This window comes from Orycteropus afer, unplaced genomic scaffold (assembly GCF_000298275.1).
Source record: "Orycteropus afer afer isolate SDZICR_OR568_19922 unplaced genomic scaffold, OryAfe1.0 scaffold00183, whole genome shotgun sequence".
NCBI classification, from domain to species: Eukaryota; Metazoa; Chordata; class Mammalia; order Tubulidentata; family Orycteropodidae; genus Orycteropus; species Orycteropus afer.
The window spans coordinates 1,791,254-1,804,829 of record NW_006921770.1 but is presented as its reverse complement, the minus strand read 5'-3'; the positions used below and the strand labels follow the sequence as shown (position 1 = coordinate 1,804,829).

Below are 13,576 nucleotides of genomic sequence, written 5' to 3'. Positions count from 1 at the left end.
TTGTTTAGATCCTATTGTGCATGGGGTCCTATATATATACGCTCCTGTGGCGTAGTGCCTAAGGTATTTGACTGCTACCAGAAGGCTGGCAGTTCAAACCCACCAGCTACTCCTAGGAAGGAAGGTTGGGCAATTTACTTCTGTAGTGAAACCCAAGGTTTGAATCATAGCTATATGATCTTGAATAAGACACTATTTTTGTTACTTTTTGCCACTCTAACAGAAAATTTCACAACTTTAACAAACAGATTTACAGTTTGGGAGGTTAGAAGTCTATGAGTCAGATCAGACTCGACGGCAATGAGTTTATATATATATAATCTCAATATAGCTCAAGGGGAGCTTTGGTAACAGTGCCTAAGGCACTTGACTGCTACGCAGAAACCAGAAGGCTGGTGGGTTTGAACCTTGAAAAGAAGACTGGGCAATTTACTTCCATAGTGATACTGCCTCAGAAACCCAAGGAGGGGTAGCTATGAGTCGGGTCCGATTTGACCGCACATAACACATATATATATCTCCCCCTTAAAATAATGAACATCTGTATAAATTATATAACAAACATACTACATATTTGGGTAATTATTGTCTTTCAGTTATCATTTTTGTAATGCTTATTTATGAAAGATTTTCACATTTACTGTTTCATCAGACTCTCCCAACTCTGAGTGATGGGTAGGCATAGCCCTCCTAATTTTACACATGAGGAAACAGAGAGGGTAAATAAAACTATTGGCTCATTTATAGAGAGAGCAAGGAGACATTGATGCTTCAGTGATAGAATTCTGACCTTCCATGCAGGAGACCTAGCCAGGTTTGGTTTGGTCAGTGTGTCTCAGGAACAGCCACCACCTGTCCGTGTGTTGCTATGATGCTAAACAGGGAAGCTTCCAGACTAAGAGGGACTAGGAAGAAAGGCCTGGAGATTGAATTCTGAAAATCAGCCAATGAAAACCCTATGGATCACAAGGTTCTGCTCTGTATCTAATCATGGGAGTGACACAGGGCTGGGCAGCATTTTGTTTAGATCCTATTGTGCATGGGGTCGTCATGAGTCAGCTAACAACAACATAAAGTACAGCATGTGTTCCAGGCACTGTGCTAAGTGTTTTAGAAATTTAAACTTATTTCATCAACTTATTCATTCAACAACACTATGAAGTGAGTAGTAGTATTATCCTTGTTGTTTAGAAACTCAGGCCCAGGGAGGGTTAAAAATTTGCCCCAGGGCACACAGCTGGTGAATTACACAGAGAATTTGAACTCTGGAGGATGGGCTATAGAGCTTTGTAGTTCCCTGGTGTCTGTGGTAATTGTGTGTCAACTTGGCTGGGCCTGGTTTTGAGTGGCTGGGTAGCTGGATGTAGTTATTCCTCATGGTGAGATTGGTAATCAGCTCCATGGTGGAATCTACTGGAGCATCTGAGTAGCTGCCTTAGGGATGTGGTCTGCTTCCAGTATACAAGAAGCAGCTGTGAGGAAGGTCTCCAACTTTTGGCACGCTTGAATCCTGCATGTAACCAAGTTGTCATTCAGCAGTCTGCCGTGTTGTCTGCTGATCTTGGGGCTGTTAATGGACGTGAATGTGTGCCCTGCTATGTGGATTGGTAATATTGGGACTGTCTTTTTACTTGTCAATCTTGGGCTTTTTAGCCTCAGCAGCCAGTAGCTGCCTGAGTGAAGAGATGCCTCTAGCTCCAGTGGCCAGGAGCAAGAGGCAGAACTGAAGCCCAAGGTCGAGGGGCTTTCACCCAGCCCCTAGAGCATGACTTTTTGAACGTAGACTTCTAGCCTCCTAAACTGTAAGAGAATAAATTCCTGTTTGTTAAAGTTGTGGTATTTTCTGTTAGAGCAGCATGAAGTAGCCAAAACAGTGTCTTATTCAAAATCACATAGTTATGATTCAAACCTAGACCAGTCTAACTCCAAACCCTGCATTCCACTTAGTAATTATAGTGCATGTGTCTCAGTGTTCAACATGTGCCTGTTCTAAGCACTTCACTTGTATAATTTATATTAATCCTTTATTGGGGATTCAATGGGAGGCCTCTCCCCTTCCATGTGGGACAACAGGTTTTGATTCTCAGTCAATGCACCTCGTGTGAAGTCACTGCCCAACTGACAGCAGAGGTTTGTGTGTTGCTGTGATGCTGAACAGGTTTCCACGGAGCTTCCAGAATAAGACAAGGAGTAAAGTCCTGGTGATTTACTTTCAAAAATCAGCAAATAAAAATCCTGTGGAGCACAACTATCCAACCCTAGCTGATCATTGAGATAGTGCATATTGTTCCTTTGTACATGGGGTGGTGACAAGTTAGGGCTGACTCAATGGCAACTGACAACCACACCATTTTGCATCTGAGAAAACTGAGGCACAGAAGTGAAATAACTTGGCCTAGCCCTGAAACAATTAAGAGGCAGAGGAAGGATTTGAACCCATGCAGTCTGGATTCAAAGCCCACACTCCTTGTGCCAAAGTGTGTTATGCTATGAATAAAAATCAACTTGCTGCAGTTTTCCATCATTCTCATCGGTTTCCAGAGTCACAGGTATGTCTTTTGATCTGTGCAAAGTCTAAAAAGCTTCCAGTCATTGGTTACTTTCTGTTTACTTTGCTAACTGTTTACTCTGAGGAGACAGAGGTGGACAGGTGGACACTCTGAAAGGCAGGCCCCTCATGGATCTAGGACTACTGGCTGGATCTCTTGTCACATAGGGAAATGAAGACACACAGGACAGGGGCTCAGAGGGTGCTGGCAGAGCTGTTTCTTCTCTGTGCTGTACTGGTTTTTCTCACTCTGCCTGGCTCGAGGTAAGTGATGGTTACAAATGATTCCACAATCAATAATATGACTGGGAATATAATGCCACATCATGCTGGCCATCTCTTTGTCATGTGCCATTGAGTGAGCAACGTTTCTTGAAGCAATTTGCATGCATCTGATAAAATAATATCCACAACTCTCTTCAAATTATTGTGGAATCAGGCGGCTGACTTCAACAAAAGTTCCTGTAAGAAAGTGACATGTTTAAATGTATTTTGTCATGCTGAGAAGAATAGGATATTTGTTCGGTATTCTGAACAAAGCCAGGTTGTGATTCTTTATGCAAAAGAAGGTTTGTTATGTATGCAAAATAAGAGCCAATTCATATCAGTGATTATAATGTATGAGTGACCCACTGTACAAGTTCATCAATCCAAATTCTTTAGCCTCTCACATTATCTCTCCCTCTTTCTTACAAACACACACACACACACACACATTCTGTATGTTCCAGCAATTAAATGCTAACTACTTATTTCATTGGATTCATTTCCTAGGACTGCTGGAACAAAAACTGAGTGGCTTTAAACAGCAGGAATTGATTCACTCACACGGTTTTGAAGGCTAGAAGTCCAGAATCAGAATGGCAGCAGGATTAGCTCCTTATGGAGGATCTGAGGGACAATCCGTTCCTTACCTCTCTCCTAGCTTCCAATTCTTTTCAAGAATTGTTGGCATTCCTTAACTTGTAGCTATATCACTCCACTCCCTGCCTCTGTCTTCACATGAAGACATGAAGACAGTGTGTGTGTTTTTGTGTGTCCTCTCTTTTTATGACACCAGTCACTCAATTAAGAACCCCCCCCAGGCCAGTATAAGCATTCACCTGCTAACCAAAATGTTGGCATTTCAAACACATCAGCTGTCCAGTGGGAAAAAGATGTGGCAGTCTGCTTCTGTAAAGATTTGCAACCTTGGACCCTATAGGGCAATTATACTCTGTCCTATAGGGTCTCTGTGAGTTGGAATTGACTCGATGGCACTGGGTTTGGTTTTTGGTTTTCTAGTCCAGTATGGGGAGCTCTGGTAGCATAGTGCCTAAGGCACTTGACTGCTACCAGAAAGCTGGTGGTTAAACCCAGCAGCCACTCCTTGGAAGGAAAATCAGGCAATCTACTTCTGTAGAGATACCACCTCGGAAACCCAAGGAGGGGTCACTATGAGTCAGGACCAACTTGATGGCAGTGACTTGATTACATCTGCAGAGACCGTATTGCTAAATAAGGTCACATTCCTAGGCAGTGAAGGTTACAATTTCAACATAGGTTTTTTTTGAGAGAAACATTTCAACTCACAACATTCATCATTTTCTTGTGATCTATTAATAGGCTACAAAATAGGCTAAAGAGAATACCTGAGTGAAAACTCAAACTTGAGGTCCAGTGAAAAAAAGCATAACTGACTTGGCAATTTGGGGACCCTCCTCATGCATGAGATACCCTTACCATGAGGTGTTGAAGAGCTCTGCAGGCTTCCTGGGCCTCTTTGTGAGTGCTGCATTCTGTTACTCAGCTCATAAGTGCTATCTGGACACAATCTTCTCACTTAGTGCAAGGAGTACTATAGATTGCCCCCCTTGGTCTCAGCTCAGTTGAATACTCAGCTCCCCCTGGACATCACCCAGGAACTATGGCTATGAATATTCACTAACCATTGGGTACTCAGTAAATAATAGCTATTGTAATTATCAAAAATCCTAACTTAGCCCCAAGAATAACCAAGTTGCCAACCCCTTCCTTGTGTGTACTACATGTGCAGAGAGAAATATTCAAGACCGAAATAAATTTATCCGGAACTAAGAGTTTAAGAGAACCATAGCAATCCCACCTGCAGTACTGTACCCCTGTGTAAGCAAGGCTCCTTCCTGAGCATACAGAGATGAGGTAGTCCAAGGAGCCCATGTTCTCAATAAGAAAGGCAATGTGGCTTGTGTGCACTGTTGCAAGAGATGGGACAGGAGCAGGGGGAAACAAGGAAGGAGGGATCAGCTCTACTGGGAGTGGAGTCTAGAAAGACTTCCAGAAGAGATTATGCTTGAGCTGAATCTTTACTTATGAGTAGGTGTTTGGCAAATGATTAAGGTGATAAAAGCTGTTCCAGGCAGAGGGAGCAGCACTGGCAAAGGCAAGGAAGTGTGAAGGAGCCTGGCTTATTCCTGGAGCTTCAAGTACACAAAGTTAAGCCTTGAGCACAGGCCAAGGTGGAAGATACAAGGGAGGAAACAGAGTAGGAGTAAGGAGGACTCAGATCATAGTCAGAGTTGGGGTCACCAGTTGCCAGCTAGAGTTCCTGGGTGGTGCAACAAATTAATGCCCGAGGCTGCTAACTGACAGGTTGGTGGCTTGATTCCACCCAGAGCCCCTTGGAAAAAAGCCTGGAAATCTAGTTCCAAAAATCAGCCATTGAAGACCCTGTGGTGCACAGTTATACTCTGACACAGATGGGGTCTCCATGAGTCAGTCAGCTCTACAGCAACTGGTAGATAGTGCACCAGCTAAAGAGCTTGAACTTTATCTTTTAGGCAATGGAGTAACCATTGAAAGGTTTTAGGCAAAGAGCAACATGATCAGATTTTTATATTAGGAAGTTCACTCTGAGATTGGAGGTGGAAATGTGAGTGGATGAGCAGATTGTAAGATGGGAAACCTGTTTCATCTTCACAACAATGTCATGAGGGACCTCTTACTATGTAGGAGAGCAAACTGGCACTTAAAAGAAACAATACACTCACATTTACTAAGACCTGAGATTCAAACCCTCACCTGAATCCAAGGCTAATGTTCTAGCCTCTACCCATGGTTCCCATGCAACAGTCCTGAATATGGTTGCATTTGAATTCTACACATGAAGTGGAAGGGTAGTCTTCAGTTCTGGAACAGATAATGCTGAGACTGCCCTAAGATTAGCCAAGGAAGATCTAGTTTTTGTTTGCTATTGTCATGAAGTCAGATGAAGTAGTCTTCACATTGTGATAAGAGCTGTCACTCGTTGATGACCATTCTGAGTTAGGCACTTAGATATATTAACTCTAATCCTCACGGTAATTCAAGGTAAGTGACATTATTTCCAGTATTACAAAGAGGAAAGCTGAGATTCAGAGAGATAGTATGCCAAGGCAACTTACTTAATATGTGGCAGAATATGGATTCAAAATATGGACTGTTCAAATATTAAGAATATTGAGAATATGGGTTTAAACCCATTTTTTTTTTTTTTTCCAGTTTGGGACGCCTGTATTCTCCCTGCACCTTTCTGTCCCACACGAATGCACTATTCCCTCTCTACCTGCCTTTGTGTATTTGACTTGCTAGACTCCCGGGCCATTGCTCTATCTCTGGGCCACACATTTGTTACCTTGAGATGTTGCTTTAAATTTCTTGTCTACAACAGCAAATGACAGAGAGAAGAGAAATTGAAAACCTGCCACCCAGAAGCTGCCCCTTCTAGCAGAGAGGAAGGATGCTATTTGAAAAGGGGATGCAGCTGCCTAACAAATTGTGTGTGACAAGAAAGTTGTTGTGTCAGGGCATTTCTACAGAAAACCAAAATATATTGACGCACCCCATCTATATAAGCTCATGGCTTGCAATTTACTGCTGACCTAATCCTGCCACACTCAAGGGATTCATCTTTATTTTGATCAGAGACACCCATTAGAAAGAGTGGGAGATGTGGGCCCAGGGACATATGTCCTAGTGCTGGCTGGCAACAGCATTTCCTGCAGCCCAAGGAAGGTGCATCCCAGCCAGTCCATAGCAGAAGAAGCAATATCCCAAGGGCTTACATAAGGGTATTTACTGTAGCATTATTTGCAATTGTGAAACATCAGAAAAATATAAGTATCCTTCAAAAAGAAAAAGAATAAATTAAATGCAATGTATTTCCTATGATGGAACATTCAGATAAAACAAATAAACTACATCTCTTTGTATATCAGCATAAATAGGACTCAGAAACACAAAACTGATTGGCAAAAGCAAGTTGCACAATAATTTTCACAGTATGAGTAAAGCACACTCAAAGCTATGTTACAGAGTGTGTGTATATAAGCATATGTAAAATATTTTAAAATACTGGAAGGATACATACCAAATTCATGATGATAATTTCCTCTGAAGAGGAGAGGAGGGAAATGGACCTGAGGCTGGTGTAAAAAGAAGATGTCAAATGTATAGGTTGTTATTTTTTATTATTAAAATAATAATAATAAGACTTGAAGCAAGTATGTCAAAATGTTAGCAATTGCCAATCCTGGGTTGTGAGTACAGAGTTGTGTTTACTATTTGATCTTCTAAACTTCTATAGATGTGTTTAACTTTTCAAAATTAAAAACATACAAGACTTTGAATGAGAGTAGTCAAGTGAGTCAGTCAGAATGTCCATCTGGTTGCTTTCTACAGAAATCCATAGAAGTGAAAGGCGTGTGTTATAACCAGACAGAGAGGTCCTGATGTAACTGGTTTTGTTTTTTTCTTATGCTTTACTAAGGAATTAAAGATGCAATTAAATACTAGCCTTCCTTTTAGATTTGAATTCTGTAGTGCTAATAAACCACACACATCTCATCCAATGTAATTTACAAACATACTATTTATTCTGCTGATTACTTCATTATATTGCCCCTCCATAATGAAAATTGGGTACAAAAATGAGAGCCCTGGTGGTTATAACTACTTTTCACCAACTTCCTTCTATAAGTGATCCTCTTGCCCATTAACAAGCTTTCAAATCTCAGAGAGGACAATAACCGTGCCTCTTAATGGTGTATGTTCACATTACTTATCCACTCAGTCTCAACTGTGGCCCCTGAATTGGGTGGACAGTTGCTAAAAACACAATGTAATTGTTTCGTAGATGAAGTAGGAAGGAGGTATCCTGCAGAGCTGTCAAATACATACTCTGGAGAAGCCAAATCACAGACAATATTGTTTTGTCAAACCCCGGCAAATTAGTAGATAAGAGTATGTTCTGAAGCACCCCCACCCTCCACTGGTAGGCTGCATCCTGTCTCAAGTAACCATTTCAAAGTATCCACCTGTGGTTTCCAGTAGCGTCTTTGACCTTTAGTTAAAGATCCAGCTTTACTAGGCAATTGATTTTTGCTGGTCTCTGGGGTGGTCACGGAGATGGATTTCACTGTAGTTAATATTAGCCTCTTTTTAGGACTTTTGCCGAGTGAGAATGTATTGTTAATGACCTTGTCTGGAGTGACATACTATGTATGTGAGATGGTGAAAACTGTGTGATCCTCTCCCTAAAGACTCAGTTTTGGATACAGGGATGAAACAGGTCTAACCTAGAGATCTGAGAGGATGAGTTGATGCCCATCTGGTACTCTTCCAGGCAGCATGGGGCAATGGACAAAGACAGGTTCTGAAATCAAACAAACCACAGCTAAGATCTCAACCCACCACATACAAGCTGCATGACAATGGACAGGTCACCATCTCTCTTGGTCAGTTACATCCTCAGTTAAGTGGCTATGCTACAGAGCTGTTTTCCAGCATTGCTGTGAGAATTGAGTGAGCTAACATGGGGAAAGACACCTAGCACAATGCTTGACCGACTCACAGGTGCTCAGCAAATCTCAGTTTCTGCTCTCTTCTTTCTTGGCTTGAAAATAAACACAATTACAAATCTTACAGAGTCATATACTCTTTCAAATGAAAGAAAAAAATGAGAATAATGTTACACCCATCATATTATACATGGGGAAACTGGAGGCCTAGGCAGATTAAATAACATGCTCATTCATTCACTGTTTTTTACTGAATGTCTCACTGTGTGCCAGGAACCCAACAAAAAGCACTGCCTTATATTCTGGCATATATCAGGTCTCATGTTTGCTTGACTGCTCTGTTGACATAATCCTGTCTGCCCCCCAGGCCTAGCCCCTACTCACTTCTAAAGACTCTGCCTGCCCTGAAATAATGTGGCATCAGTCTCTTCTGGTCTGCTGGTGGTGCTGATGTTCTCAAAGGTCTGACTCTTGACCTGCTTCTCCTTTTGAGAACAGTTTTATCCTCTCCCATAGCATTTGATGATCAGATCTGTATCTCTAGTATAAATCTCTCTTCTGAGTTCCAAATCCATATATGCAACTACTGACTGAATGACTCTACATAGATGCCCCATAGAAACCTAGAGGTCAGCATTTTCCCAACCAAAACTCATATCTTCACCAACAAACATGCTCCTTTCCTCCAATCCATGCATACACTCAAACTTGAAACTGGCATTAACCTAAACTCCTTCCTCGCTGACTCTCCCCCATCCAATTAACCACCACTATCTATCAATTTCACCCGAGAAGTGTTTCCTAAACCTGTCCTTCCTATTCTCCCTCTCCTGGCCACTACCCTAGTTCAGGCTCACATCATTCTTCAGCACTGCAGGGGCCTCCTACTTGTTTTCCCTGCCTCCAGGCTCTCTCCAATGGAGTCACTGGGTGGCACAGACAGTTAAGCACTCAGCTACTAGCCAAATGATTAGTGGTTCAAACCCATGTAGAGATGACTCAGAAGACAGGCCTGGTGATTTGCTTCTGAAAGGTCAAAGCCTTGAAAATGCTATGGAGAATTCTTACTCTGACATGTATAGGATCTCCATGAGTTGGATCGAGATAACTAATAACAGCAGCAGTAGCAGCAGTAGCAGTGTACAGCATGATACATATAAAGTAGTTTCAGAATTGCTAAACCTTATTCCTGCAAGTAAATTTACCATCCAGCCTTCACACTGCAGTCAGTGACCTTCTAATGTACAAATCTGGCCATGGAGCCTGCATACTTAAAAACCTTATCTATTTGATAAAGCCCCATAGAGCTAAAACTTGAGATATATTTCTCTTCTCCTACTCTAGGGAAAATTATAAGTTCCAGAAAGTAGAAACTGTGTGTTATATTTCTTTTTGTTCCCTGTAGCACAGTACCCTGAACACAGTTTATTCTAAGCAAGTGTTTCATTGATACTTAACATGATTAAAAAAAAAAAAAATTAAAAAAAAAAAAAAACCTCACTGCCATCAAGTCAATTCCAACTCAAAGTGACCCTGATGGAGTTTTCAAGGCTGAAATTCTTTATGGAAACAGACTGCCTCATCTTTCCTCCATGGAGCAGCTGGTAGGTTTGAACCACAGACCATTTGGTTAGCAGCCAAATGCCTTAACCACTCACTACACCACCAAAGCTCCTTCTTAACATAACACAACAACGCAACACACTGCCATCAAGTTGGATCTGACTCATAGTGACCCCTCCTTGGGTTTCTGAGGCAGGTATCACTATGGAAGTAGATTGCCCAAACTTCCTTCCAAGGAGTGGCTGGTGGATTTGAACCACCAGCCCTCTTGTTAGCAGTCAAATGCCTAAGGCACTATGCCACCAACATAAGACACCTTAAAAAACACCTAGTTCCAGTCTCTCTTTTTCCAGGAGATAAAACAAAAGCCCAGAGATGGGCCACAGAATGAATCACCTAGAATCAAACATCTAGTTACTGTTGTATTCCCTATGTATCTATAACACCTTAGGATTTATAAGATGCTACCCACCAGCCACTCCTCGGAAGGAAGGTTGGGCAATCCTACTTCCGTAGTGATACTGCCTCGGAAACCCAAGGAGGGGTCGCTATGAGTCGGGTCCGACTCGATGGCACATAACAACAACAACAACAACAACATCACATATGCTATCTTATTTAATCCTAGGAATAGGCTTATGAGGTAAGTATGATTACACTGGTAAGAAAAATGAAGCTTATAGAGGTTAATAAATCAGAGCAAGATCACCCAGCCACTGGTGGACTGTCTTCTGATCCGTGTTCAGTACTCTTTCATCCACAGCTAGCCATAGTGTCAGGCAATTTCTGGGTGTTCAATAGATATTTGTTGGATGAATTAACCAATATTGAATGAGAAGCTAATAGCTTTGCATAAATGAGCAAATATTGAATGAATGTATAGATGGCTGAATGTATACTTAATTTATTTCTGATACTTGACTCTCTTCTCTCATAATGCCTTTGTAGAGGTGAAAGGCCACATTCCCTTGAGTCAAATGCAGTCAATGAGAGCCTTGCCAAAAGCAGACATGTGCGCAGTGTGGCTGTCACTCCAATGCCTATTGATTGTGAACTGTCCAGCTGGTCCTCTTGGACTACTTGTGATCCCTGCCAGAAGAAAAGGGTAAGTACTCAGGTTCTAAGCACTAAGCTTCCAGGCACCCTGCTGTTGAGCCAGATTGGCTGAAACATTACCTACAATGCCTGGTACATTGCTGTTGTTGTTGTTGTTAGGTGCGGTCGAGTCGGATCCGACTCATAGCAACCCTTCCTTGGGTTTCTGAGATATATTGCCCAACCTTCCTTCCAAGGAGTGGCTGGTGGGTTTGAACCACTAGCTTTCTGGTTAGCAGTCAGGTACCTTAGATCCTTAATAAATGTTAGTTGATTTAATCAGTGAACCATTGGTCTGTGGGCTTCTTATTAGCAGTTAGATCCTTCCAAGAAGACTTCAGGCTTTTTCCAAAACACATCTGTTTATCGTCACTATAGTAACCTCCTGAGGAACTCTGTTAATGCAGTTGTTAAAATATTTGGCTGTTAACCAAAAAGTAAGTGGTTTGAACCCACCAGCTGCTCTGTGGGAGAAAGATGAGGCAATTTGCTTCTGTAAAGATTTACAGCCTTGGAAACTCTACGGAGCAGTTCTACTCTGTCCTAAAGTGTCACTATGAATCAGAATTGACTTGATGACAATGGTTTTGGTAGCTATCTCATTAGGGTTCCTGACTCTGACTATGCGCTTTCAACCCACCTCTCATGATACAACTATGGATAGTTATTAAAAAAACAAATCTGACTTGTCTTTCCCCAGTTTAAAACCATTCAAGTTAGGCTCATGGTATTCACAGCCTCCCTGGTAATGTAGTGCCTAAGACACTTGACTGCTAACCAGAAGGCTGGCAGTTCAAACCCACCAGCCACTCTTTGGAAGGAAGGTTGGACAATCTACTTCCGTAGTGATACTGCTTTGGAAACCCAAGGAGGGGTCACTATGAGTCCGGTCTGACTCAAGGGCATATAAAAACAACAACATGACCTAGACCTGGCCTAAAACTTCTCCCACTCCAGCCCTACTGATCATTTGCATTTCTTTGGTTGTTTTACCCTCTCTGTCACCTCTGGGTTTTTATGCCTGCAGCTTTCTTAAGCAGGAGCAACTTTTTCCTACTTCTTTCATCTGCCTAACTCTTACTCATATTTTGAAACTCTACTCAGGGGCCATTTCTGTTGAGAAGCCTTCCTTGACTTCTCTTCAACCCCAGCTCAAATTAGATAAGGCACCCTTTCATGACTTGCAATTGCCTCTGTATGCTACTGTTTATTGTGCAATACCCTTTATTATTTACCTTTATACCAAACAATAAACTGATTAATACCAGAAAGATGATTATTTATGTTTTACTGACTATGCAAAAGCATTCGATTTTGTGGATCATAACAAATTGTGGATAACATTGAGAAAAATGGGAATTCCAGAACACTTAATTGTACCCATGAGTAACATGTACTAAGATCAGGAGGCTGTCATTCAAACAGAGCAAGGGAACACTGCATGGTTTAAAATCAGGAAGAGAGTGCGTCAAGATTGTATCCTTTCACCATACTTACTCAATTTGTATGCTGAGCAAATAATCCAAGAAGCTGGATTATATAAAGAAGAATGTGGCATCAGGATTGGAGGAAGGCTAATTAACCACCTGTGATATGGAGATGACTCAACTTTGCTTGCTGAAACTGAGTATGACTTGAAGCACTTACTAATGAAGATTAAACACTACAGTCTGCAGTATGGGTTGCACCTCAACATAAAGAAAACAAAAATCCTCACAACTGGTCCAATAAATAGCTTCATGACTGATGGAGAAAAGATTGAAGTTGTCAAGGACTTCATATTACTTGGTTCTACAATCAACACCAATGGAAGCAGTAGTCAAGACATCAGACAACATATTGCATTAGGCAAATCTGTTGCAAAAGACCTCTTTCAAATTCTGAAGAGCAAAGATGTCTCCTTGAAGACTAAGGTGCACCTAATCCAAGCCATAGTGTTTTCAATCACCTCTTATGTATGTGAGAGCTGGACAATGAATAAGGAAAACCAAAGAGTTGATGCTTCCGATTTGTGGTGTTGGAGAAGAATGCTAAGAGTATGAGGGTCTGCTAAAAGGACTAACAGATCAGTCCTGGAGGAAGTATAGCCAGAATGTTCTTTGGAAGTGAGAATGATCAGACTTCATCCCACCTATTTTGGTCATGTTGTAAGAAAGAACCATTCCCTGGAGAAGGATATCATGCTTGGTAAAGTGGAGGGTCAACAAAGAAGGGGAAGGCCCTCAGTGATATGGAGTGACACAGTGGCTGCAACGATGGGCTGAGGTATAGCAAGGATCACACACAGTCCAAGAGGACCAGCTGGACAGTTCACAATCAATAGGCATTGGAGTGACAGCCACACTGCGCACATCATGAGGCTGGCACAGGACTGGGCAGTGTTTCATTCTGCTGTACATAGGGTTGCTATGAGTTAGAGATGACTCAAAGGCACCTAACAACAACAACAATAACAACTAAACAGTAAACTCTTGAAGGTGTAGTCAATTCTATATCTTCAGTGTGTAAACCTTAAAAATTTATTGTTTTATTTCATTATATTTTTAGGACATCTCTTTTTTTTTTTTTTTTTTTT

The 13,576-nt window shown here is 41.6% G+C and overlaps 1 protein-coding gene across 1 annotated transcript in view; it reads left to right on the top strand.

The window, feature by feature from the left end:
* The first annotated feature begins 2,720 nt into the window (after positions 1-2,720).
* The window catches only part of C8B (complement C8 beta chain), a 74,811-nt gene continuing 63,955 nt past the window's right edge, over positions 2,721-13,576 (top strand). The window contains exons 1-2 of the mRNA XM_007947402.2: positions 2,721-2,812; positions 10,855-11,011. Coding sequence (XP_007945593.1) covers positions 2,721-2,812; positions 10,855-11,011 — 249 coding nt within the window. The remainder of the gene's footprint in view (positions 2,813-10,854; positions 11,012-13,576) is intronic.